This window comes from Bufo gargarizans, chromosome 3 (genome assembly GCF_014858855.1).
Source record: "Bufo gargarizans isolate SCDJY-AF-19 chromosome 3, ASM1485885v1, whole genome shotgun sequence".
Classification (NCBI taxonomy): Eukaryota; Metazoa; Chordata; class Amphibia; order Anura; family Bufonidae; genus Bufo; species Bufo gargarizans.
Window position 1 is genome coordinate 108,851,762 of NC_058082.1, and position 25,034 is coordinate 108,876,795.

At 43.8% G+C, this 25,034-nt stretch overlaps 1 protein-coding gene across 4 annotated transcripts in view; it reads right to left on the minus strand.

Moving 5' to 3' along the window:
- Positions 1-4,206: 4,206 nt before the first annotated feature.
- EIF4B (eukaryotic translation initiation factor 4B) overlaps positions 4,207-25,034 on the minus strand; it is a 55,140-nt gene continuing 34,312 nt past the window's right edge. Inside the window, exons 5-15 of one of the 4 annotated variants that reach the window (XM_044285489.1) lie at positions 24,794-24,848; positions 21,137-21,289; positions 20,925-21,050; positions 18,159-18,356; positions 16,976-17,219; positions 16,164-16,255; positions 14,328-14,532; positions 13,672-13,724; positions 13,500-13,587; positions 11,747-11,792; positions 4,207-5,517 (exon numbers count right to left, since the gene is read on the minus strand). In XM_044285489.1, coding sequence (XP_044141424.1) covers positions 5,443-5,517; positions 11,747-11,792; positions 13,500-13,587; positions 13,672-13,724; positions 14,328-14,532; positions 16,164-16,255; positions 16,976-17,219; positions 18,159-18,356; positions 20,925-21,050; positions 21,137-21,289; positions 24,794-24,848 — 1,335 coding nt within the window. In that variant the 3' untranslated portion in view covers positions 4,207-5,442. Of the gene's footprint in view, positions 5,518-11,746; positions 11,793-13,499; positions 13,591-13,671; positions 13,728-14,327; positions 14,533-16,163; positions 16,256-16,975; positions 17,220-18,158; positions 18,357-20,924; positions 21,051-21,136; positions 21,290-24,793; positions 24,849-25,034 lie in introns of all 4 variants that reach the window. The other 3 variants (XM_044285487.1, XM_044285488.1, XM_044285485.1) reach the window with 3 other exon arrangements.

Below are 25,034 nucleotides of genomic sequence, written 5' to 3' on the forward strand. Positions count from 1 at the left end.
CCAGTGGTAGTGCAATACTCCGCTTAACAAAGGGGGTAGCGCAACCTTCAGAACTGTATCCAACGGTACTAGAAGTATCCCATCAATGGAGTTTGACAATGCCTACGTTGAGCACTGCCTCCGTGGTAGTGCAAAAATTATCCCGAGGAAGTGAAAGCAACCCGCCTAAGGAAAGGGGTGATGCATACTGCAGGAACTGAATCCAATGGCAGAGAGATTATGCCACGTAAGGAAAAAAGGGTATGCATATCGCGAGTCCTGTACCCGGTAAGAGTGCAATTACTCCACCTAGAGAGGGGTAATGCATACGGGAAACACTGCCATAACGCCACTTATGGAAGAGGCTAATGCATACGGTAAGTATTGTACCCATGGAAATGCAATTCAGCAACCTACAGAAGGGGGAACGCCTACCGCCGGCACTGAAGCCCATGCTAGCGCCGTTAGTCCACCTATGGAAGGAGGTAATGTCTAAGGCAAGTACTGTATCCAGTAACAGTGCAAATACTCCGCCTAAGGAAGGGAGCAATGTATACGACAAATACTGCTGCCTACAGTGAATGCAAACTTGGAAGATTGCGCTGGGTAATGAGTCCGAATCAGTGATCCCCCGCCCCTCCCGTCGGACAGAAACTCTCCAGGGAGGAAGGGTGTGTCCGAGTGTGACCCTGGGGAGGAAGGTTGGGGGTGACCGAGGAGGAAATACATCCTGCTCTGGTCCGCTTGTGTGCAATCTTGACTCTCAGAGTCTTGTCCATGGCAGCCGCAGACTGCCCTGGTGGGATTTATCATCCAAACTACCCGGGGGTGGAATGGGAACTTCCAGAGGTTCACTCACCAGACTGTGTAGGCGGTGTCTTATCAACCAAGCGACCCCGGAGGGAGATTGGGAAGGTCCAGAGTTGCTCCACTGAAGTGCGCAGGTAGTGCTCATCAACCACACAACCTCTGAGGGCGAGTGGGAAGGTCCTGCGCAGTCGGTGCTCATCAAACAACTCAGGATGGTGGATTGGGAAACCACAGAGGTCCTCCTCCATTTGGGATGCACTTTAGTTTTTATTTATATTAAAATTGATGCCCAGCCTCCAGTGGGCAAGAGGCAGGGAGGGGTTAAAATGCGCAGCAATAAAACCCCTTGCACCGCAGATAGTATAATACTGTGCCAGCTTCAAAAGCGGTGGCTGGCCAGGAAGGGTTAACCTCCTGGAGGACCGGGGGCGGGGCTCAGCGAGCTACTGGGGGAGGCTAGGCGGGAAGGATTCACGCCAGAACGCACCCCCCCAAATAACTGGATAAAAGCTGCGGCCTAGTAGGCCGTGAAACCGGGGACTAAAGTTGTGGAGCACGGCTGACCGGGATGTCACTGCCGGCCGGCGTACAGAGCGATTTGGAGCTGCTGGGACCGGAAACGGAAGGGAGGTAGGCTCAAGTGAAGCCAGGGTCCGGTCGTCCTGTGCGGGCTTTAATCCTTCCGGAGCGTGCATGACCGCTGGCAGTAAAAAGGTCCGGACCGCAGCAGCGCGGTCCTGTATGCGACCAGTGTCTGTGGGACTGTGGCCATTAACCCCCTATGCCCTGTGAGTGGTAGTGGAGGGATGCCCTCGGAAATCCTGGGCACAAAAATTGGAGCCCGGTGTCTGTCAAAGAAAAAGTGGGGGAAGAGTGGAGCCCAGTGTCCTGGCCGAAGAGAGAGAGGGAAGAGGGAGTCCGGTACTTGTCCAAAGAGGGACAGAGGCAGGGAGAGGGTTAAACCTACTTACCCAGTGTAGTGTACTCACCCCATCTTCCTCCTCTTTTCTTCACCCTCCCTAGTGGGCCGGCAGGTCAGCTTTTCCAGCGGGGTCACCTCCTCAGCTGCTGGCACCAGAGTGGCAGGAGGGTATTCTTCTTTGGTGGACCTAGGTGACCCCTTGGCTGGCCTGAAGCAGGGGATCGAGGCTGTCCTGGTCCTCCTTTTGCTTCTGTTGGGGGGGGGGGGGGGGGGGAATATAAAATAAAAAAAAAGAAAGCCCCCCCTGCATAAAGCAGGGAGGTCGGCCTCCTACGACACCAAGCTAAAAACTGACATGCTCTCTCCAGGCTGGATGGGGTATAGCCTGCAGGGGAGGAGCTAATTCTTTTTTCAGCCTAGTGTCGCCTCCTAGCGGCAGCAGCAAGCTATACCCACAGTCCTGTGTCCCCCAATGATACCAGCGAGAAAGAAAACCTACAACAATACAAAAAAAAAAAATTACCCAGGGTCTGCCACCACAAAATGCAGGTTATAGAGCAATTTGATTGATAGAGTTTTGTAGAAAAAGTTTCAGTAAAACTTGTGATTTCAACATAATTTTTTTCTGACTTCACCTGTGCACAGGGGAGGTGTTATCAGTGATTAATAGATTTCTCTGTGTAAACACAGATAACTGTACAAGGGTGGTCTTAAGTTCATAAAAGAGCAGTGATATAAAATGTATAACAAAACTAATTTTACAGAAACTTTTCCCAAATAACCATCTTAATCTGTTTAGCTCCTTCTGCTCTATAACATGCTGCCCACAAACTGCATTTTGTGGTGACAGGCCCTCTTTAAAGGGAATGGGTCACCCATAATTTTTTTCTGCCTGTTCTAATCAGATAGTGACAGAAAGCATTTTTTCTAATCTGTTTATTTTCTGGTTATAGGTTTTCTTACTCTATTTCCTGAAAATGATCCTGGAGGCAGCCTTCTTGTCCGAGCTGTTCTTAGCAGTTAGAAGTATGCTTTACAGCAGACGTAGTGGTCAGGAGGGGACTGACTTCTAGGGGAGAGTTTTCTGGGCATGCTCTGTGACCTGTGCAGAGGTCATTGTACAAGGAAGGAACAGATCAGCTCTGACAATCACCTATTGTGAATGGTGGATCCTGCATTATCTGTCATTGTAATCCTGCCTGTGATAATGATAAGAAAAGGATTTTATTTAAAGGGAATCTGTCAAAGTAATCTGCAGGCAGCATGTTATAGAGCAGAAGGAGCTGAGCAAATTGGTATATAGATTTGTGGGAAAACATTCAGTAGAACCTGTAATTGATACATTTTTAATTTCACTTAAATGTGCTTTGAAGTCCAGGGGGCAGTCCTATCAGTGACAGCCTCCCCTCTATGACTGTGTATATAGAGATAGCTGTCAATCACTGATCGGACAGTCTCCTGGATTTCAAGGATCAGCATGAGGTTTACTGAATCTTTTCCCATAAAACGATATATCAATCTACTCAGCTCCTCCTCCTGTAGCAGGAGTAGCTGAGTGGATTGATAAATCTGTTTATGGGAAAAGATTCAGTAAACCTCATGCTGATCCTTGAAATCCAGGAGACTGTCCTATAACATGCTGCCTGCAGCTCAGACACCACGTCCAATGTGACAGGCTCCCTTTTAAATACAGACAGTGACATGGAAAATTAAAATAAATATATGTTTAACAAAAACTTGGTTTAAACAATAGGTCATTTTCTGATGACATTCCTTCTAACTATAAATATTTATTCTTGGTGAAACGCCTTTAAGAGGATCGGTCAGGTCTACTGACATGTCTGTTAGTAAATACTTCCCATCTCTTAGAACTCTGCAGGGCAGCATTCCTATTATTCCTCCTGGAAATTTATGAAAACAACCATTGCCCTTCTCAAAGCGTTCTGTCTCTAGGAACCCCGACACTGCCAATTATTGCAGACAGTGCCAAAAACTGTATAGGGACATGCCCTATGGACAAGAGGAATAGTAATATCAAGGTGCCAGTTCATTCATGGATTTCCAAAAGGAAATGCGGGGGGATAAGGCTAAAACATGGATGTGTTAGGCTACATTCACATGAACGTATTTTGTTTTCCATGTCCGTTCAGTTTTTGTTTTTTTTGCGGATAGGATGCGGACCCATTCATTTCAATGGGTCCACAAAAAATGCGGACAGCACACAGTGAGAGAGGATCGGCACAGTGTAGAACGGGGAATGTATTTACTAAAATGAGCCTCATCAAAAGGGTGGACAGGTCTCTTTACAGGGAATACAGAAGAAACCCCCCCCCCCCCTTATCATCATGCTAGTACATGCATTATTAAAAGCTCAACGTCAAACATGTATATATATTGCATACAGTATATATTGTGATAAAAAAAACAACATGTTAGAACAGATCAGATAAAACTAGTACTACACACAGCAGACAAAATGGTTAAAGCAGACAACGTACTTTAAAGATTAGTTTATTTGAGGGTAGGGGGACAGTGCTGAGAAACAGAAAAAAAAAAGAAAAGAAAAAAAAAATGAGGGCCGGTAAGGTACTTTACATGATAATAAAACATCTCCCAGAAAGCAGATTACAAATTACAAGTTTTTATTATATATTTCGTTCGAGTAACACTCCTTTCTGAAGTGTAAAATGTTAAACGAAGTTATCTCGAGCTGGTTCGTGAGTGGAGAACGCAGCTTCTTGATGCACGTTAGTTATAAATTAGGGAAGGCCTGATGAAAAGGGAATGGGAGGAGGGATAGAGGACTGACCAAATAGGGCTTGCCAAGTGTGAAAGGCAATATGCGGATGTATCATTGCCTGCTGCAGGTACAATATATTTAAAAAACAAAAAACTTCCTTTGTGGACAAAATGTTCACTGCTACAGCAGCCTCCTTGAAATCCACAGCATCACACAAAGCCTGGGGGGGGGGGGGGGGGGGAGAGTCTCCTATGTTTAGGGAAAGAACAGGTTTGCACTTGCTCCTTACTTGTCTCTGGTGCACCGAGGATGACGGGATTCGGGCAACTGCGTGCAAACCATGGACCTGAAGAGATCCCCGTCACTAATGAAGCGGTAAAATAGGGCTTCATAAGAGATTTATATTACTATATCGTACTAAAAAAAAAAAAAAAAAAAAAAAAAAAAGGCATTCACCTCCAGCACATCCACTCCACTGACTGGATGCCGGTAAATGACTTTAAAATGGGAGCTCTGGTAGTCATTTAGAATTGATACTGAAACATCTGATGCCTGAAAATAAATGGTTTCATTGGCATAAAATTAATAACATGTGTATTATGCGGCAGATTTGGCTTGGGAAGTGCTCTGTATCAGCAGCACTCCTCGTTATGATCTGGATCTTAGAATCTGGATTACTTGCCCTCCCTGATTAAAGCGGTAACTGTGATCGAGCTCCCCTACAACACACACTGCATTTATGCCCCTTCCTTACTCACGCACACACGGTATAAAGCTGCAGCAGCATGCAAGAGAACAAACAGCTCATTGCGTTTCTAACTGAAGATCATTGTCTGAAGAGTCAAAGTTGGATTTCGATTTCTGAGGGGGGACAGAGCCGGAAGGGGTGTCACTTGTCTTGCTCTGGCTTATGCCAATGGCTGTCATGGAAAAGGACATATGGGAGATTAAAGGAGAAGGGAGTAAGGAATCCATGGACACATTTCCCACGTTAGTCGGCGTATTCTTCAGTTTCCTCTTCCCCATCCATGGACAAAGCTGCGTACTTGCTTACTTGGCCGAATTTCTGCAAAATGAAACAAAACATGAGGTTATTCCTTTTAGTCATTGACACAATCAGTCAATCCATAGAAAGCTGCCAAGGAATTATTTGCTACATGACAAGTTTGCACAATGTAACGCCATTCAAGTATGGGCACTGATATGTATGGAGGAAACGCACAAGTTGTTTTGAACTGAAATGAGAAAGGGATGAGGAGGGAAATATAAGCGCCATTTGGGTATTGTAAAGGAGAGCAAACCTTTCTCCACAATTACAGCTTATAATTTACAGAACTATTATGATCTGTGAAACTGCAACTATAAGGTACTTAGGTTCATTATTTAAAGAGGACCTCTCACCACTCCTGACATGCCTGTTTTATAAGCTTCATGCATTCCCCGTGTAATAATAATTCCAGAGCATCTATTCTTATGACCCTATGTTGTGCCATTCCTTTATTATTTCTACTAGAAGTTATGAATGAATTGCTAGCAGTCTGCAGTAAGGGTACAAAGGGGTGGTAACCAGTACTGACTGGATAGAGACACCTCCTAACTTATCACCCCTCTGTACCCTTACTGCAGACTGCTAGCAATTCACTGATAACTTCTAGTAGAAATAAAGGAAAGGCACACCATAGAGTCATAAGAATAGATGCTCCAGAATTATTACATGGGGGACGAATGAAGCTATTAAAACAGGCATGTCAGGAGAGGTGACAGGTCCTCTTTAAAGGGGATTTCCTGGGACTTATAGGCTAACTGAAGGGGCCACAGGGTCCTACCACTCTTGTGACCCCTCCCAGACGTAGCTGTATCTCACAATATTACTCTTAAAAGGGCAAATCATACTTCTTTGCAAAATACATACAGCCAAAGCGAGGCTTGAGAACTCCAAGCCTTGTTTTGATCTTTACACAGCACTATCCATCTTCAGCAGAAGGAGCTGAGCACATTGGTATATAGATTTGTGGGAAAACATTCAGTAGAACTTGTAATTTATACATTTAATTGAGCTTTGAAGTTAAAAAGGGCAGTCCTATTAGTGATTTACAGCCTCCACCCTATGACTGTGTATATAGAGATAGCTGTCAATCACCGATAGGACAGTCTCCTGGACTTTGAAGCTCAGAATGAGGTTTACTGAATCTTTTCCCATAAAACTATATAACCAATCCACTCCTGCTATTAAAAAAGGCATGTCAGGAGTGGTAAAAGGTCCTCTTTAAAGGGGATTTCCTGGAACTTGTAGGCCATCAATACTAGATTTGTGGATGTCTGAGTCCCTTACACAGCACTATCCATCTTCATTATGTGATGAGCTTGTGCATACTGTCTTCTGATACAGACGCAATCGGCCACATCTATTGGCCTCTCTGTATCTGATTTTATGTGCATGTACATGTATGTGATATATATATAAAAATCACTTTCCATTGTTGATTTACCCCTGATGAAGCTGCGTTAGCGTCGATACACTATTTATATAAAGCTGCTCTTTACTTTTTATTTCTTCTGCTTGTATCACGGTTTAACTTATTTTTGCTGTCTTTATATTACAGGACCATTCATTAGATTTGGGATAGTCTAGCATCTGCCATTGATGTCAAATTATGATGTTTTGTCAGCACATTTTGCACGGGGCACTTTCAGGCCTCGCAAGTTGATTTTTGCCTTATCAGGGACTTGGGCTGTGGTATTTGGAGGAGTTGCTTATTAATTGACGCTCCTCATGAACTCTGTATTTTAAGTGTTTTAACTTTCTGATTTCCGTCTCCGGTGACATTAACAAAATTGTATTTTTTTTAAGGTTTTCTGGCCTGGTGTGCTTTGCATGTTCATTTGTACTGTGGTTTGCTAATACATATTGCTTGTTGCACATGGGAAGCACCCAGTATATTTAGATTTGTATGTGGTGCCTGCTTTATATCAGCACCCTTCTGCATGCATTTTATAGCAACTATGAATAGTATTACAGCTCATTCACTTGAGAGACTGAAGGGCAGAGCTGCAATACCAGACAGTCACTACAAAATGTACAGTGCCACTCCTGGTAAACACCAGAACGCTGCAGCACCTTCAATCAGCTGATCGATGGAGGTGCTGAGAGTCAGACCCCAACTGATTTGATAGCCTATCCTAAGGATCAGACATCAGATGGGCACTCAGTGGATCTTACTGCACACAGATTTATACAAAGTCCTTTTACCTAAACTCTAACATTGATGAAGGTTACTCAACATAAAACGTAAAAGTAATAGACACTGGCCAACCCCTATCTGCACATGTGCTGGTAACAGCTTGTGCATGCAGCTAGTAATAAGCATTATTAAACTACTGCCACTGATGCCTGATGGTTTAATCAAGACCACTGGGACCAGCAGAGGCCTCTGTTCTGCACCCAGTACTTATTGAGCAGTGTGTACATGAGAATAGAGAAGCAGTGAACATTTCCTGCTTCAGTCTTCACCAGGCTCCTCAACAGTGGATTAACCCCTTAAGGACATAGGGCGTACCGGTACGTCCTAACTTAAAATCTTAATTCCGGCGCCGCTGGGGTTAATCGGAACGGGATTTCGGCTGAAATCATTCAGCCGGCATCCCGTAACAACGCAGGGGGGGGTCATTTGACCCCCCCGTATCGGCGATCGCAGAAAACCGCAGGTCAATTCAGACCTGCGGTTTGCTGCGCTTTTTGCCGTTTCTGATCCCCACGGTCCCTGACCGCGGGGATCAGAAACTTCAGAGTGCCCGAAATCAATATTGTTAACCCCCCCCCCTGCACCCCTGCACGATTTGATGGCGGCGGGTGGTGCAGGGGGGGTGTCGCATGCAGTGGGGGCGTTGCGGGAGGCGGGCGGTGCGGCAGGCGGGATCGCGATCCCCCGCCCGCCTCCCATTGCATAATCGTTGGTGTACAGTGGGTATACCAGGGTGCCAGCACATTGCTGGCACCCTGGTATAAACGGCTGACATCGTTGATGCGATGTCAGCCGTTTAACCCTTTCCATACAGCGGTCCGTACGGACCGCTGTATGGAAAAGGTTAACAGTAAGAGGGAGCTCCCTCCCTCTCCGATCGGGGGGCTGCTGTGCCTTTGCAGCCCCCCGATGGGAGAAGGAGAGAGCCCCCAGACAGCCCCCCAGAGCCCCGTCCTTACCCTTCCCCGTCTGCGAAGTTCTGACCATAACTGAGCAGACGGGGAAGGTTCCCATGGCAACAGGACGCCTGATCAGGCGTCCTGCTGTCCATGGTGCTGAACAGATCTGTGCTGAAAGCATAGACCTGTTCAGTGTAAGTAAAATACAGTGCAGAAACCTATATAGGTTCTGTTCTGTATTTTACAGACATCAGACCCACTGGATCTTCAAGAACCAAGTGGGTCTGGGTCAAAAAAATCAAATAAAAAGTTAAGATAAAAAAAAAAACATTTATCACTGAATAAAAATTAAAAAAATAAAATACACTACACATATTAGGTATCGCCGCGTCCGTAACGACCTGATCTATAAAATGGTCATGTTACTTTCCCCGCACAGTGAACGCCATAAAAATAAAAAAATAAAAACTATGAGAAAATTGAAATTTTGCCCACCTTACTTCCCAAAAAAGGTAATAAAAGTGATCAAAAAAGTCGCATGTACGCCAAAATAGTACCAATCAAACAGTCATCTCATCCCGCAAAAAATGAGACCCTACTCAAGATAATCGCCCAAAAACTGAAAAAACTATGGCTCTTAGACTATGGAAACACAAAAACATGATTTTTTTTGGTTTCAAAAATAAAATCATTGTGTAAAATGTACATAAATAAAAATAAAGTATACATATTGGGTATCGCCGCGTCCGTATCGACCGGCTCTATATAAATATCACATGACCTAACCCCTCAGGTGACCACCGTAAAAAAAAAAAAAAAAAAAACTGTAAAAAAAGCTATTTTGTGCCATCTTATGTCACAAAAAGTGTAATAGCAAGCGATCAAAAAGTCATATGCACCCCAAAATAGTGCCAATCAAACTGTCATCTCACCCCGCAAAAAATTAGACCCTACTCAAGATAATCACCCAAAAACTGAAAAAACTATGGCTCTTAGACTATGGAGACACTAAACAATTTTTTGGTTTTCAAAATGAAGTTATTGTATAAAACTTACATAAATAAAAAAAATTGTATACATATTAGGTATCGCCGCGTCCGTGACAACCTGCTCTATAAAATTACCACGTGATCTAACCTGTCAGATGAATGTTGTAAATAACAAAAAAAAAAAAACATGCCAAAAAAGCTATTTCTTGTTACCTTGCCGCACAAAAAGTGTAATATAGAGCAACCAAAAATCATATGTACCCTAAACTAGTACCAACAATACTGCCACCCTATTCCGTACTTTCTAAAATGGGGTCACTTTTTTTGGAGTTTCTACTCTAGGGGTGCATCAGGGGGGCTTCAAATGGGACATGGTGTCAAAAAACCAGTCCAGCAAAATCTGCCTTCCAAAAACCGTATGGCATTCCTTTTCTTCTGCACCCTGCCGTGTGCCCGTACAGTAGTTTAGGACCACATATGGGGTGTTTCTGTAAACTACAGAATCAGGGCCATAAATAATGAGTTTTGTTTGGCTGTTAACCCTTGCTTTGTTACAGGAAAAAAAATATTAAAATGGAAAATCTGCCAAAAAAGTGAAATTTTGAAATTGTATCTCTATTTTCCATTGAATCTTGTGCAACACCTAAAGGGTTAACAAAGTTTGTAAAATCAGTTTTGAATACCTTGAGGGGTGTAGTTTCTTAGATGGGGTCACTTTTATGGAGTTTCTACTCTAGGGGGGCATCAGGGGGGCTCCAAATGGGACATGGTGTCAAAAAACCAGTCCAGCAAAATCTGCCTTCCAAAAACCGTATGGCATTCCTTTCCTTCTGCGCCCTGCCGTGTGCCCGTACAGTAGTTTACGACCACATATGGGGTGTTTCTGTAAACTACAGAATCAGGGCCATAAATAATGAGTTTTGTTTGGCTGTTAACCCTTGCTTTGTTACTGGAAAAAAAAATATTAAAATGGAAAATCTGCCAAAAAAGTGAAATTTTGAAATTATATCTCTATTTTCCATTGAATCTTGTGCAACACCTAAAGGGTTAACAAAGTTTGTAAAATCAGTTTTGAATACCTTGAGGGGTGTAGTTTCTTAGATGGGGTCACTTTTATGGAGTTTCTACTCTAGGGGTGCATCAGGGGGGCTTCAAATGGGACATGGTGTCAAAAAAACTGTCCAGCAAAATCTGGCTTCCAAAAACCATACGGCGCACCTTTCACTCTACGCCCCGCTGTGTGGCCGTACAGTAGTTTATGGCCACATATGGGGTGTTTCTGTAAACAGCAGAGTCAGGGCAATAAAGATACAGTCTTGTTTGGCTGTTAACCCTTGCTTTGTTAGTGGAAAAAATGGGTTAAAATGGAAAATTAGGCAAAAAAATGAAATTCTCAAATTTCATCCCCATTTGCCAATAACTCTTGTGCAACACCTAAAGGGTTAACGGAGTTTGTAAAATCAGTTTTGAATACCTTGAGGGGTGTAGTTTATAGAATGGGGTCATTTTTGGGCGGTTTCTATTATGTAAGCCTCGCAAAGTGACTTCAGAGCTGTAGTGGTCCCTAAAAATTGGGTTTTTGTAAATGTCTGAAAAATTTCAAGATTTGCTTCTAAACTTCTAAGCCTTGTAACATCCCCAAAAAATAAAATATCATTCCCAAAATAATTCAAACATGAAGTAGACATATGGGGAATGTTAAGTCATCACAATTTTTTGGGGTATTACTATGTATTACAGAAGTAGAGAAACTGAAACTTTGAAATTTGCTAATTTTTCCAAATTTTTGGTAAATTAGGTATTTTATTATGCAAAAAAATTAATTTTTTTGACTTTTTTTTTACTAGTATCATGAAGTACAATATGTGACGAAAAAACAATCTCAGAATGGCCTGGATAAGTCAAAGCGTTTTAAAGTTATCACCACTTAAAGTGACACTGGTCAGATTTGCAAAAAATGGCCTGGTCCTTAAGGTGAAAATGAGCCCGGTCCTTAAGGGGTTAAGCCATCAGGCAGCAATGTAAATATACTATGGTGCAAGCTTCAGGGACTTGGACTGAACATTGTAAATAGATAGCTGACAGTCTTTAACCAGTTAATTAACTATGCATTTAGATATCTATAGGATGAAGCAGGGCAGGTGGCGTGACCAGGAACAACTTACAGCTTCCTGCTCATCTCTTTTCTTTGAATCCGGATCCTTTTCTTTCCTATGGAATAAAAAAAAAGCGAAACTAGAGTTAGGCTACTTTCACATTTGCGTTCGGGGCTCCGCTTGCGAGTTCCGTTTAAAGGCTCTCACAAGCGGCCCCGAACGCATCCGTGCAGCCCTAATGCATTCTGAGTGGATGCAGATCCACTCAGAATGCATCAGTCTGGCAGCGTTTGGGCTCCGCTCAGCAGGAGGACACCTGAACGCTGCTTGCAGCGTTCGGGTGTCCCCCTGGCCGTGCGGAGGCAAACGGATCCGTCCAGACTTACAATGTAAGTCAATGGGGGCGGATCTGTTTGAATTTGACACAATATGACTCAATTTTCAAACGGATCCGTCCCCTATTGACTTTCAATGTAAATTCTGGATGGATCTGTCTGCGGCTACTTTCACACTTAGAATTTCTTTTACAATATAATGCAGACGGATCCGTTCTGAACAGATCCATCGTCTGCATTATATGAGCGGATCCGTCTCAGACGGATCCGCTCTGAACGCAAATGTGAAAGTAGCCTTAACCTATCACAGAAACATGGATGGGGAATGTCCTATATCAGCCATTTCTTTCACACTACTATTATACTGACATGGATAACACAGTCTATAGTCTACAGCAGGCATCCTCAAACTGCGGCCCTCCAGCTGTTGCAAAACTACAACTCCCAGCATGCTCGAACAGCCCACAGGTATCAGCCTACAACAGGGCATTGTGGGAGTTGTAGTTTTACAACAGCTGGAGGGCCGCAGTTTGAGGATGCCTGGTCTACATAGTTATGATGGTGTGATATGAACGAGCACTGGACCTTGTTTTTTTAGTAGTAGTCTAATTTTTATAGGGAGAGTTCACATCACAGTTATGTTTCCGTTCTGATCCATCAGAGCAACAGAAAAAAGAAACAGGATCCTCTGCATCAGTTATGCACATTTGGCATTCGTTTAAGCCATTTCCACCCGAGATCGTTTTTTTTTAGATGGAAAAAAAAAAAAAAGTCCTGAACGCTGTACTTTCCCCCCCTATCTTAAAAAAAATGGATCTCAGATGGAAATGGCTCAAACGGATGCCAAATGTGCATAACTTATGCACAGTATCAATTCATTTACTGTTGTTATTTTTCTAATGTTCTTCTAACGGATCAGAAAAGCAGAAAAATAACGGTGATCTGAACTCTCCCCAAGACTGGTGCTGCATGGAGGTGGTGTATGTTAACACAAGTATATCAGCACAACACAGTACATGGTACATAGTACTCTGCACACACTGAAGTTCACATCAATGTAAGAGCAAATTTACATAGATTATGAAAAGGATTGTCTATCGGTGACCAAGCATTACCCGGTGATCAGAAAAACTAGGGGGAAGCAGCACTTGCACAACGAAGAAGCCCTGTCGTCTAGCCATCACAATTTGGCCCTGGTCAAAGTCATTAAGATCCTTAAACTTTTTCCTTCTTCTAACATATCAACTTCAAAAATAGGACTTTTCACTTGCTGTCTAATAAATCCCACCTCTTGACAGGTGAGATAATCAGTGCTTTTCAGGAGACCTAACGTTAAGGCTGATCAGTGTATGCATCCATTCCCTTACTCAGTGCCCCTAACTTTTTCTTTATCATCCACTCGCTATGCTTTCAGCAATGGACAATATACCACTAACACTACTTGTAACAAAAACTTGAAATTAGAAAAAAAAAAAAAGACTACACACCGCTCTGATGATCTACCGCGTTCTCCTATGGGCCGTCCACTGGTGCTCGATAGATTCTCCAGATCATCATCATCGTCTTTGTTCTCATCTGCTGTAACATAATAAGCACACATTGTTTCACCCATTTACACTTTACACCAATAAACAATAAGGTAGAGAGAAGCCGGATTACCTCCTCTTTGCCCTGTCCCAGGCTGCTGCCTGTCTGAATCGTTTCTTTCTCCTCTACTAAAAAATAAATTTACGTCAGTTCACACATCTTTTACAGCTCCTAGTATTTCAGGACATGTTGAATTTTTGAAGCCTAAAGGCTATGTACAGCTTTGGGGACAAGTTTTTATTATTGCACTGCACTCATTTTGAGCTAAAAATCATTTTTTCAATTTGTATTTATAAAAAATTGGAGCCCATTTCTCTGTACAGCGTTGAGATTCTCTAGTAGCAGGCTCTGTATTTTACCGTTTCCTGTCAGGCAGCTTGGCCAAAGGCGCTCTCTCTCTCTCTCTCTCTCCTACTTCCAAAGAACTCATTATAGCTCAATTTCTATCTTACTGATAAGAATGTGGCTTAATTAAGTGTATATGACTAGCACAAACTGAAAGTACGAGTCACACAGCTAGAGAGTGAACCCTTTTTGACAGAATGGCTGAATATTTTTAATAAATTTAATTTCTTACAATGATTTTAGCTCCAAAATGAGTAAAATGCAATCATAAAAATATGTTCCTGAAGGTGTACATAGCCTTTAATTGCCAAATGCAAGAAAAAAATAAAATAAAAAAATCTGCTATAAGACAGGAAGCTGTGGCAGCCATTTGTAATACTTGCCTTTGAGAGGACTCTGAACTGAGGGAGCGACTGGAAGGAGGCGCTGAATTACGTTTCACCCATGCATTCTCCTTTGGTGGAGGAGCAGGCATTACTTTTATTGGGAGAATGGAGTCAGATTTATTGGATTTTGTATTAGAAGGTTCCTCCTCTTTTCCAAACACTTCATTTTCTACAGATTTTTCACTTTCCCTTCTTCGTGAGACTGTGGAGCAAAGAATTAAACCAGTTAAAGATATATTTCTCCCCAAGTAGAAGAAGAATGTCCAGCTCAAACTGTTAAAAACTCTAGCTTTATTGTTGTAGATCTTCAAATAAAACCATTGGTGCTACTACTGCTGTAACAGCAATCAAGGACATTCATGGCATATCACTAGGATATGACACCAATGTCAGATAGATGCTGATCCTAGAGATACCAGCACCTCTCTCTAGAATAGTGCCCATGAAATGAAGGGAGAGAAGCCGCACAGGCATGGCCACCCTCCGTTCACTGCTGTGGTAGTTCCGAGAATAGCAAAGCGCTGGCTCAGCTATTCTCAGCAGTCCAATAGCAGTGAATTGAGAGGTGGCTGGGCTTGTTTGTCTTGCTCTCCATTGTCTGCTATTGGATGTCTGATAGCAATGAATGGAGAGCAAGCCCTGTGCTTTTCTTCATTTCAAGGTCCCAGAGGTGGGATCTGCACCTAGTGATGGGAAGAACACAGGGGCTGCAGAATTACGGATTTTTATTTTTCAGTTTTGCTCAAAATAATCATTTAGAGACTGTGCACTTTGACAGGCAGTTTTTCTTATTGCCCTCCTGCATCTAAAATGAAATAAGAAGCAACTTTGCTGATGGTTGATTTAGGGCTCTTTCACACCTGCGTTATTGTCTTCCGGCATAGAGTTCCGTCGTCGGGGCTCTATGCCGGAAGAATCCTGATCAGGATTATCCCCATGCATTCTGAATGGAGAGAAATCCGTTCAGGATGCATCAGGATGTCTTCAGTTCCGGAACGGAACGTTTTTTGGCCGGAGAAAATACTGCAGCATGCTGCGCTTTTTGCTCCGGCCAAAAATCCTGAAGACTTGCCGCAAGGCCGGATCCGGAATGAATGCCCATTGAAAGGCATTGATCCGGACTTAAGCTAAACGTCGTTTCGGCGCATTGCCAGATCCGACGTTTAGCTTTTTTTTTTTTAGAGTGGTTACCATGGCTGCCGGGACGCTAAAGTCCTGGCAGCCATGGTAAAGTTTAGCAGGGAGCGGCATACTTACCGTCCGTGCGGCTCCCGGGGCGCTCCAGAGTGACGTCAGGGCGCCCCACGCACATGGATGACGTGATCGCATGGCACGTCATCCATACGCATGGGGCGCTCTGACGTCACTCTAGAGCGCCCCGGGAGCCGCGCGGACTGTAAGTATACCGCTCCCCCGCTCCTACTATGGCAACCAGGACTTTAATAGCGTCCTGGGTGCCATAGTAACACTGAAAGCATTTTAAAGCATTTGATCCGTCTTCAAATGCTTTCAGTACACTTGCGTTTTTCCGGATCCGGCGTGTAATTCCGGCAAGTGGAGTACACGCCGGATCCGGACAACGCAAGTGTGAAAGAGGCCTAAAAGTGCCTTCTGCTCCTGTGCAAGCCTACACATCTCCATGGTAACAGACTACAAACAGCGTAGTCTAAACTTGTAGTCCCAACTGTTATCTACTTCTTTCCAACAGATGACTATTGCAGATCTGTCATTTAAATGCACTGGAGTGTAATGTTGAGGTACAATTCAGCACCAGAGACAGATAGGAAATGACCAAACTGGTGAATTAATTTATGTCCAATACAGTTTACTAACTTCTTGAAGATGATCCACTGTTGCCCGTTTGAGAAGACTCGCTTCCAGTCCTAGATCTTTCCTGGTTATCTTCACTGCGCCAACTTGGATGCCTACATAATGGAATACATGAATAAGGCTACCTTCACACTAGTGTTTCTCTTTTCCGGTATTGAGATCCATCATAGGGTCTCAATATCAAGGAAAAAAATGCATCCGTTTTGTCCCCATTGTCAATGGGGACAAAATGTAACTGAACAAACGGAATGCTCCAAAATGCATTCCGTTACGTTTGGTTGCGTTCCCATACCAGAGGGCATTCCGTACTGGGATGCAGAGCAAGACAGATCCATCATGACCCACAATGCAAGTCAATGGGGATGGATCAATCTTCTCTGACAATAGAAAACGGATCCGCCCCCCACTGACTTTCAATGGAGTTCATGACTGATAGGTCCTGGCTATGTTAAAGATAATACAACTGGATCCGTTCATAACGAATGTAGATGGTTGTATTACCAGTAACAAGCGTTTTTGCTGAACCCTGCCAGAACCCGTAAAAACGCTAGTGTAAAAGTAGCCTAAGGACTTTTATAATGTAATAAATATAAAAAAAATAAACGATTGCCCAGAATAAAGTCTAAGGCTGGGTTCACACCTGAGCGTATTCGATAAGCGCTGTTTACAGGCGTTTTTATATTTTGGAAACGCGCGTTCTTGCTATTGACCACAGAGGCGTACAATGAAAAACAGAGGTGTTACACGCGACAATACGCCCCAAAGAAGCACCACGCAAAATATCCACAATGAACAGGTCTTATTTCACTCCACACCTTTCTCTTGGCTTCCTCTCTATCTGTCGAGGCCGGTCATCATCCAAATGACGTTGCTGCAGTTTCTCCTGCTCTTTCTGCAGACGTTCCTCCACCTCACGCTCCCTAGCAGAGGTGTCTACAGGTTTGGCACCACCAAAAATAGAAGCTGCTCGACTAGTTGGTGCAGGAGCTCCACTGGTTTCCTCCTCCTTTGGAGCAGTACGTGGTTTGAGAACCAGCTTTGGCCTCTGAGTTGGACCTACTATATACAAAGACAAGAGATGGTTAATTGCTACTTAACAGTGAGCAGAATTACAGCCTAGATAGCACAGCCGGCTAAGCCATTAAAGACACATTCCCACGAACATTTTCATACTCCGACATGTTCAAAAGGTCCCTGATGCAATCTGTAGTGAATGTAATCTTCTAATCAGTGACTATTTGTGAGTTATAACCTCCCTCCTGTTCATCAGCTGTGTCATGTGACCAACACTCTGATCTCCAACTGGCACATGAAAGGAATACAAGAGTAACTGGCTTCCTGTCTACACAAGATGTTGTGGCATTTGGAAAGTCAGAGTGCTGATCACATGACACAGCTGAGGATCAGAAGGGAGGGGATAACTCAAATACAGTCACTAGTGATGAGCTGACCAAGCTTCAGAGGCTACATCCGAAGTCTCTTCATTCAAATCTTCAGATTAATACTGTACTGAGATCCGACTTAGTACAGCATGAAAATGTACACGCTCCGATTAATTTCTACTGTTAAAAACCTTTTACCGAACTCTGGTTCAGTTCCAAGGTACCACTAGGAACCAAAAGAGTTCGGTAAAAGGTTTGACAGTAGAATTTCTGAAGTTATTACACGAAGTCTTGCGAGACTTCGCGAAGCAATAAGTCCAGCACATCTGAGCCAATACACCAACACTGTCCGGAGTGCTCGCTGAGTACAGTATTCTAACAAAGTTGTATGAGAAGAGACTTTGGATGTTTCATCCGAAGTCCATTCGCTCAAACACTGGGAAGGAGCAGTGTATAATGTGATGGAAGAATTAATCAGTCCAGCAAAGTAGGCAATATGGAGAATCACAATACATTAGTAAGTGCCTTGTATTAACTTTGTCTACATGATAACTGTCATATGCTAAAGTGAGACAACCTCTAAGGATAGCTAACAAAGACATGCACTATAACATACCTCCTCTTTCTTCCCTCCGATCTTCATTTCTGGAGAAGCCATTCCACTTATCTGGTTTGTCATCTCTTCTGTCATCATACCTATCACCATACCGGTCTCCTCCACCACTACCACCAGCACCACCACCTCCTCTGTAATCATCATCTCTACGGTATCCAGTCCCGAATGCTCTCCTGCCACCTCCTCGGGAATCATAACCTATAAAAATCAACAACAGTTCATGAATTAATACAATTTGCCTGTTTCATTTACGAAATTACCTTTATTGGACAGTAAAAGGTTAGTCTATGATTTAATGTTTTTTCTTGTTTTAATGGGCTAACACTGATACAAATCCATGCTTATAAGTACATTTCCATATGTACATCAGGCACAAATATCAGTATCAATTATAAGTTCCCTTCTTTCATGTTCTGATCAGCAGTACGAAAATCTAAAACCTGACTGATTATGAAAAACAGGGACGCAGAGGTGCCTGGTCCCCCTAACCAGCATATGATCTAGTGACCTGCTTCTTGGGGGACACGTCACTGCTGTGGACAGTTATTGGTAGCAGCAGCACACGTAACCCCCATCCATACCAGATGTTTACCTGTGGAGCTGTAAGTATGGTAAAGACAGTGGTGACCTCAGGAGACCGAACACTGCATCAGTGTGTTTGGAACATTTAAAAGTTGATACGAGGCTGGACATCCAAGGTGCCCACACACCAATAACTGCCAAAAGCTATATTTCCGTTCTATACGCTCAGCTGAGCTGGTATCCGATTTCAGTCAGGAGAGAGGAGAACGCTGCTGCCACACATAGTGGAGGTTTAAAAAAAAAAAAATTTTTCTAAATCCAGGCGCTGAAATTTAAAAGGGGTTGTCCCTACATCATTGCATTTACAATCATGAAATTTGGCAAACAGGTACATCAGGTGTCCGGGAAGGTTTTAGACTGGGTCTCGGCTCTCTAGCACGTACTGTTCTTGATATATTCCCCAAAAAATGCATTAGCCAATAGAAGCTTAGTCACATGACCCTTATCAGCCAATAGAAGCTTGCAGGTCCTTAGTCTCCACAGGCACACAGTTTTACACTAGGTTTCCTTAACAACCCAGCCATTTTTTTTTTTCACTGCTGTAGGTCAGCTTTAAAGGGGCAGGGAGCTGTGGATGTCACAGTTAAGGGGGCAGGTAGGGTGGCAATTCAGGCCATCCTCAAAAGACGGACCTAAAACAACCCGCCCTCAGACCCACGCCCCTGACCCGGTTAGGCCATACCCCCTCCCACTACGCAGCCAAAGGGGATTAAAAAAAATAAAAGGTAAAAATCTACTTCGGTCAGCTGCATGGGTGGGAGGGAGGGTGACTGACTCCCTGCAGCTCACACTCAGAAAGCACTGTTCCTCCTAACAATGAATTGGTCATCCGCAATAGAGCACGCGGATGACTGCAATTCCCTGTTAGGAGGAAGAGGGCATTCATCTATTGTCCCCTCCTTAGATTTGCCAACCCGAGCCATATCAGGACTCGGGGCTTATCATTTTGATTTCCAAGGTGCACAGTTAGTATCTTTTTGTTTGCACCTCGGCTAACCAATTCTCCTTTTGGCGATTTGCCTAGCTCCCTTAGGTTTGCCCTTATGAGCTTTGTACTCATCTCAAAGCAAAACATGCATGTATGGATCCAGTAGGAGAGGGCTAACCAGGGTCAATCAATTTAGGTTTCGGACAGGGTTTTTCTTGTCAGGGTGGGTGCTCCGTGGTTAGGCTATCATGGCCAGTATAGCACCCCCTGTAGGGCATTATTAGGGAGATCTAGTCCGGACCCCTATCCTTTTGCAGCAATTCCACTTTCTCCGAGAAGAAACTGCTGCACACAGGAACCAATCTACGGAGCGGTAGGACTAATGGTTTTCCATCCAAATTGCAGCCGTGCACTTCTATTCCTACTCCACGATGTGATTTTGTCTTCCAGAATATGATTATATAGTGGGGACTTACTTCGACAGTAGCTCCATATATTGTACTTTGAGTATACGTATTATCAGTAACTATTTTAGGGCCAATTATTTTATTATAAGGCAACTATTAAAAGCTACATTTTATTATTAAGTAACTACAGCTCATTCTTTTCAGTATATAATTAACAATGTAGTATAGCCACTGAGTTATTCACTGAAATCTGTATAGCACCACCTGCTGTTTGTTCCTTTTTCAAAATTCTTTGTTGAGCTCATTGAGATGGAAGCACATGCTCAGCTCTGTCCTTCAACTGCCACAAAACGCTGCTACAAACCACAAAAACAAACATACCAGTGCAAATTCATGTGTGTAGGGACACTAAGGGAGTTTTCCCCACAAATAATCACCTATCCTGTCTAATTGCTGGGGTCCCACAGCTGGAACCTCACCAGTCACTGAACCAGGGGTCCCAAGCATCTAATCCTCACTGCTCAACAGCAGTGAGCAGGAATTTGAATGCAGAGGTTGTCAGCCATGTGCGATGCTGCCCCATTCAAAGCCTCTGGGACTGGTGCAGATCGCAAAGTACAGTGCTTAGCTGTTTCTCTTAGTACCACAGAAATTGAATAGAGTGGTACTATAGGCATACGAATTTGAAATCTGTTAGAAACATTAAAACATTTTGACCCGATAATCACCATTACCATCATGATTGTAGGGTGAACTGATGAATACCATTATAGGGAATTATAAAGGTTCATTTGACAATGATAAAATATAAGGTCGATCACAAAATCAAGAATCCTTAATGGCACTCACCACCTCTGTCAAAATCTCTGCGATCACGGTCATCATAACGGTCTCTTCCCCTGTCTCTATCATATCGATCATCCCTACGTGGGGCATCACGATACCGATCAGACTCATAGCGGTCACTACGATACCCTGTAAAAAATAAAATAAAAATTTATGTCTTAGTGCTTTGGCAAAGCAGGCGAATACCAAAACTGTTCAATTACATTCCAACTTACTATCTCCTCCGAAGCTATCGTCTCCACGGCGAGGAGGAGCATCATCAAAACTGTCTGTGGTGGGGCGTGCCCTCCAATCAGAAGAGTCTGTCTTGTCAGAATCTCTATTGCGATCTCGATCCCTGCCAAAGGAACTACCACGGTCCTCCCGCTCTGTACACATGACAAGTCAGGATTAATGAAAACATGTAAGAAAATATATTTTAAACCACTATCCAAAACTGTTTTCAAAGGTGGCAGTGTAAACCAGATGGATGCACCAGCTGCAGCTGAAAAATGCTGAAATGTTGCAAGGAGGCACACTGATCCCATACAGTACTGCAGAGGCTGAATGCTTTACAAAAATCACCCCCAACATACACAGTAAGGCCTCATGCACACGACAGTATTTTTTTCACGGTCCGCAAAAACAGGGTCCGTAGGTCCGTGACCGTTTTTTCGTCCGTGGGTCTTCCTTGATTTTTGGAGGATCCACGGACATGAAAAAAAAGTCGTTTTGGTGTCCGCCTGGCCGTGCGGAGCCAAACGGATCCGTCCTGAATTACAATGCAAGTCAATGGGGACGGATCCGTTTGACGTTGACACAATATAGTGCCATTTCAAACGGATCCGTCCCCATTGACTTTCAATGTAAAGTCTGGAGTCCCTTTTATACCATCTGATCAGAGTTTTCTCCAATCCGATGGTATATTTTAACTTGAAGCGTCCCCATCACCATGGGAATGCCTCTATGTTAGAATATACTGTCGGATATGAGTTAGATCGTGAAAACTCATTTCCGACAGTATATTCTAACAGAGGCGTTCCCATGGTGATGGGGACGCTTCTAGTTAGAATATACTACAAACTGTGTAAATGACTGCCCCCTGCTGCTTACAGGGGGCCGTGATCAGCACAATTAACCCCTCAGGTACCGCCACCAACGAATAATTATTACAATACAGGGAGGAAGGGGGGCGCACACGGTGCCACCAACGAATAATTATTACAATACAGGGAGGGGGGGGGGGGGGGGGGGGGCGCGCACTGTGCCACCAACGAATAATTATTACAATACAGGGAGGAAGGGGGGGGCGCACACTGTGCAACCAACGAATAATTATTACAATACAGGGAGGAAGGGGGGGGCGATGGGGGGCGCACACTGTGCCACCAACGAATTATTACAATACAGGGAGGAAGGGGGGGGGGGGGGGGGGCGCACACTGCCACCAACGAATTACTACAATAGAGGGAGGGAGGGGGGGGGGGGCCACACTGGCCACCAATGATATTCAAACTGGGGAGGGGGGAGGGGGGGGCAGCCCTGATCTCTTACAGGGGGATATGATAGTACAATTAACCCCTTCAGGTGCCGCACCTGAAGGGGTTAATTGTGCTGATCACGGCCCCCTGTAAGAGATCGGGTGCTGCCAGGCAGTAGGGGGCAGTCTTGTACACAGTTTGTAGTGTATTCTAACTAGAAGCTTCCCCATCACCATGGGAACGCCTCTGTGTTAGAATATACTGTCGGATATGAGTTTTCACGAAGTGAAAACTTAGATCTGAAAAAGCTTTTATGCAGACGGATCTTTGGATCCGTCTGTATGAAAGTAACCTACGGCCACGGATCACGGATGCCAATCTTGTGTGCATCCGTGTTCTTTCACGGACCCATTGACTTGAATGGGTCTGTGAACCGTTGTCAGTCAAAAAAATAGGACAGGTTTTATTTTTTTGACGGACAGGATACACTGATCACGGTCTTGGCTGCAAAACGGTGCATTTTCAGATTTTTCCACGGACCAATTGAAAGTCAATGGGTCCGCGAAAAAAAAAAACTGAAAACGGCACAACGGCCACAGATGCACACAACGGTCGTGTGCATGAGTCCTAAGAAAGTGAAGTCTTAGGGTGGACCGTCACATTTAAAAGGGTTGTCCAGTTGTAACAGGAATACAAAAAAAAAAAAACTCACATTCAATATCATGTCCTTCCAGCGCCACCAGTGCAGCTAGTCATTGGTGGTATTGCTAGCATGTACAGCACAAGGCCACTGAGGCCAGTGATTGGCTGCACTGGTCACTTGTAGGTTATCACTACAGGACAAACAATGACAATGACCCAGGAAGATTTAAAACGTTTTTTTTTTTTTATTATTATTTCTCCTTTATCACCTTGCCTTTTCTTAGCTAATTTTTTGTAAGTCCCAGACAAAAGCTTTAAATGGTTTCTGTCAACAGAATTAACCCTATTAAACGGTCTGACATTAGCGATGTGCTAATGTCAGCTGAACCTAACTAGCCTATTCCTATTTTTATCTATGCCCCCGTTACTTCAGAAATATAAATATTCATATAAATATGCTACTTAGACTCTAGGTGCAGGGGGGGCGTTGCCCCTGCTCCTAGAGGCTCCATTCTCCCACCTCTGGCCACGCCCTGCTACACTAGATTGACAGGGCCAGGCAGCGTTGGTCTCCTAATGCCGGTGTACCTTATCGAGATGCAAGTCTCCTCTAGCTGATCTCACAACCCCGGAAATCCACTAATCAGCAGCCTCACACACAGTCACACACCCCTGCAAATCCTCCAATCACTATCCTGCGGGTGCAAATGTAGGCGGGTCCTGGGCATCTCCTCTGCTTTTCCACAGGCAGATCACTGTGCCCAGGATCCAGGGGAAGCTGTGGCATGGCTATGCCAATGAGCTTGACCATGGAGCGGGCGCTGCCCCAAGACTAGGTGCTGTGGGCACAGACACAGAGCCTCGGACATGGCGATATCTATGGCCATGAGGGAGTTGCAGACGATGCCTTTAAAGGACGGGTTGAGCTGCATGCAGTCCTCCTCCGGCCTACATTTGCACCCGCAGGATAGTGATTGGAGGATTTGCAGGGGTGTGCGACTGTGTGTGAGGCTGCTGATTGTTGGATTTCCGGGGGTGTGAGATCAGCTAGAGGAGACTCACATCTCAATAAGGTCCACCAGAATGACAGAACACCGGCCCTGTGCGCTCGGGAAATCTTGCGCCATTCAGTATTCAGCGCAGGGGCAGTGAGGAAGCTGAAACAGAAACATGTGGTGGCTCACATGTAAGGTGCTCTAGGTCTAGGCTGACTCACCCAGTCAAAGAATAAAATGCAAGTTTTTTTCTTATTGTAGATTTTTTATTTATGTCTGTAAGTCAATCTAGTTGGTGCACAACTCAAGTGACGACTGCATTGTTAACCCCTTAGGCTACATGCACACGACAGTATGCGTTTTGCGGTCCGCAAAAAAAAAAAAAAAAAAAAAGACGACATTCCGTATGGCATCTGTTATTTTAGCGGATCCATTGTAATAATGCCTGTCCTTGTCCACAAACTAGAAAAAAAAAAATAGGACATGCACAATTTTTTTTGCGGGGCAAACGAACAGACATACTGACACGGACAGCACATTGAAATGAATGGGTTGGCATCCTAACCGCAAAAAAAACAGAACGGACATGGAAACAAACAACGTTCGTGTGCATGTAGCCTTAACGACATGACTAATTTTTGCCTTAAAAAGAGGTTTTCCGAGATTTTAACTACAACTATGTTGTATTCATTTTCATGGTAAACCTGCTTTAAAAACCTGTCAATTGTTCTATCACAATTCAAATACCTAATTCTAAAAAAGTGGAAGCACTTGCCTTTATCCTGTGATTGATCAGCCACGTCCACTCGTATCCTTCTGTTTCCAAGAGACTGCAATAAGAGATTGGTCAGTGTGCAAAGTCAGACATTTAAAAAAAAAAAAAAAAAAAACACAGCAAGATGTTGTTCACACACAAAAAATTTTATAACGCTTTTTCACTGTCCCGCAAATTATTAAGTCGTATTCTTGTCTGTTTGCGCACAAGAATAGGCATTTCTACTATTGGACTATTAAAA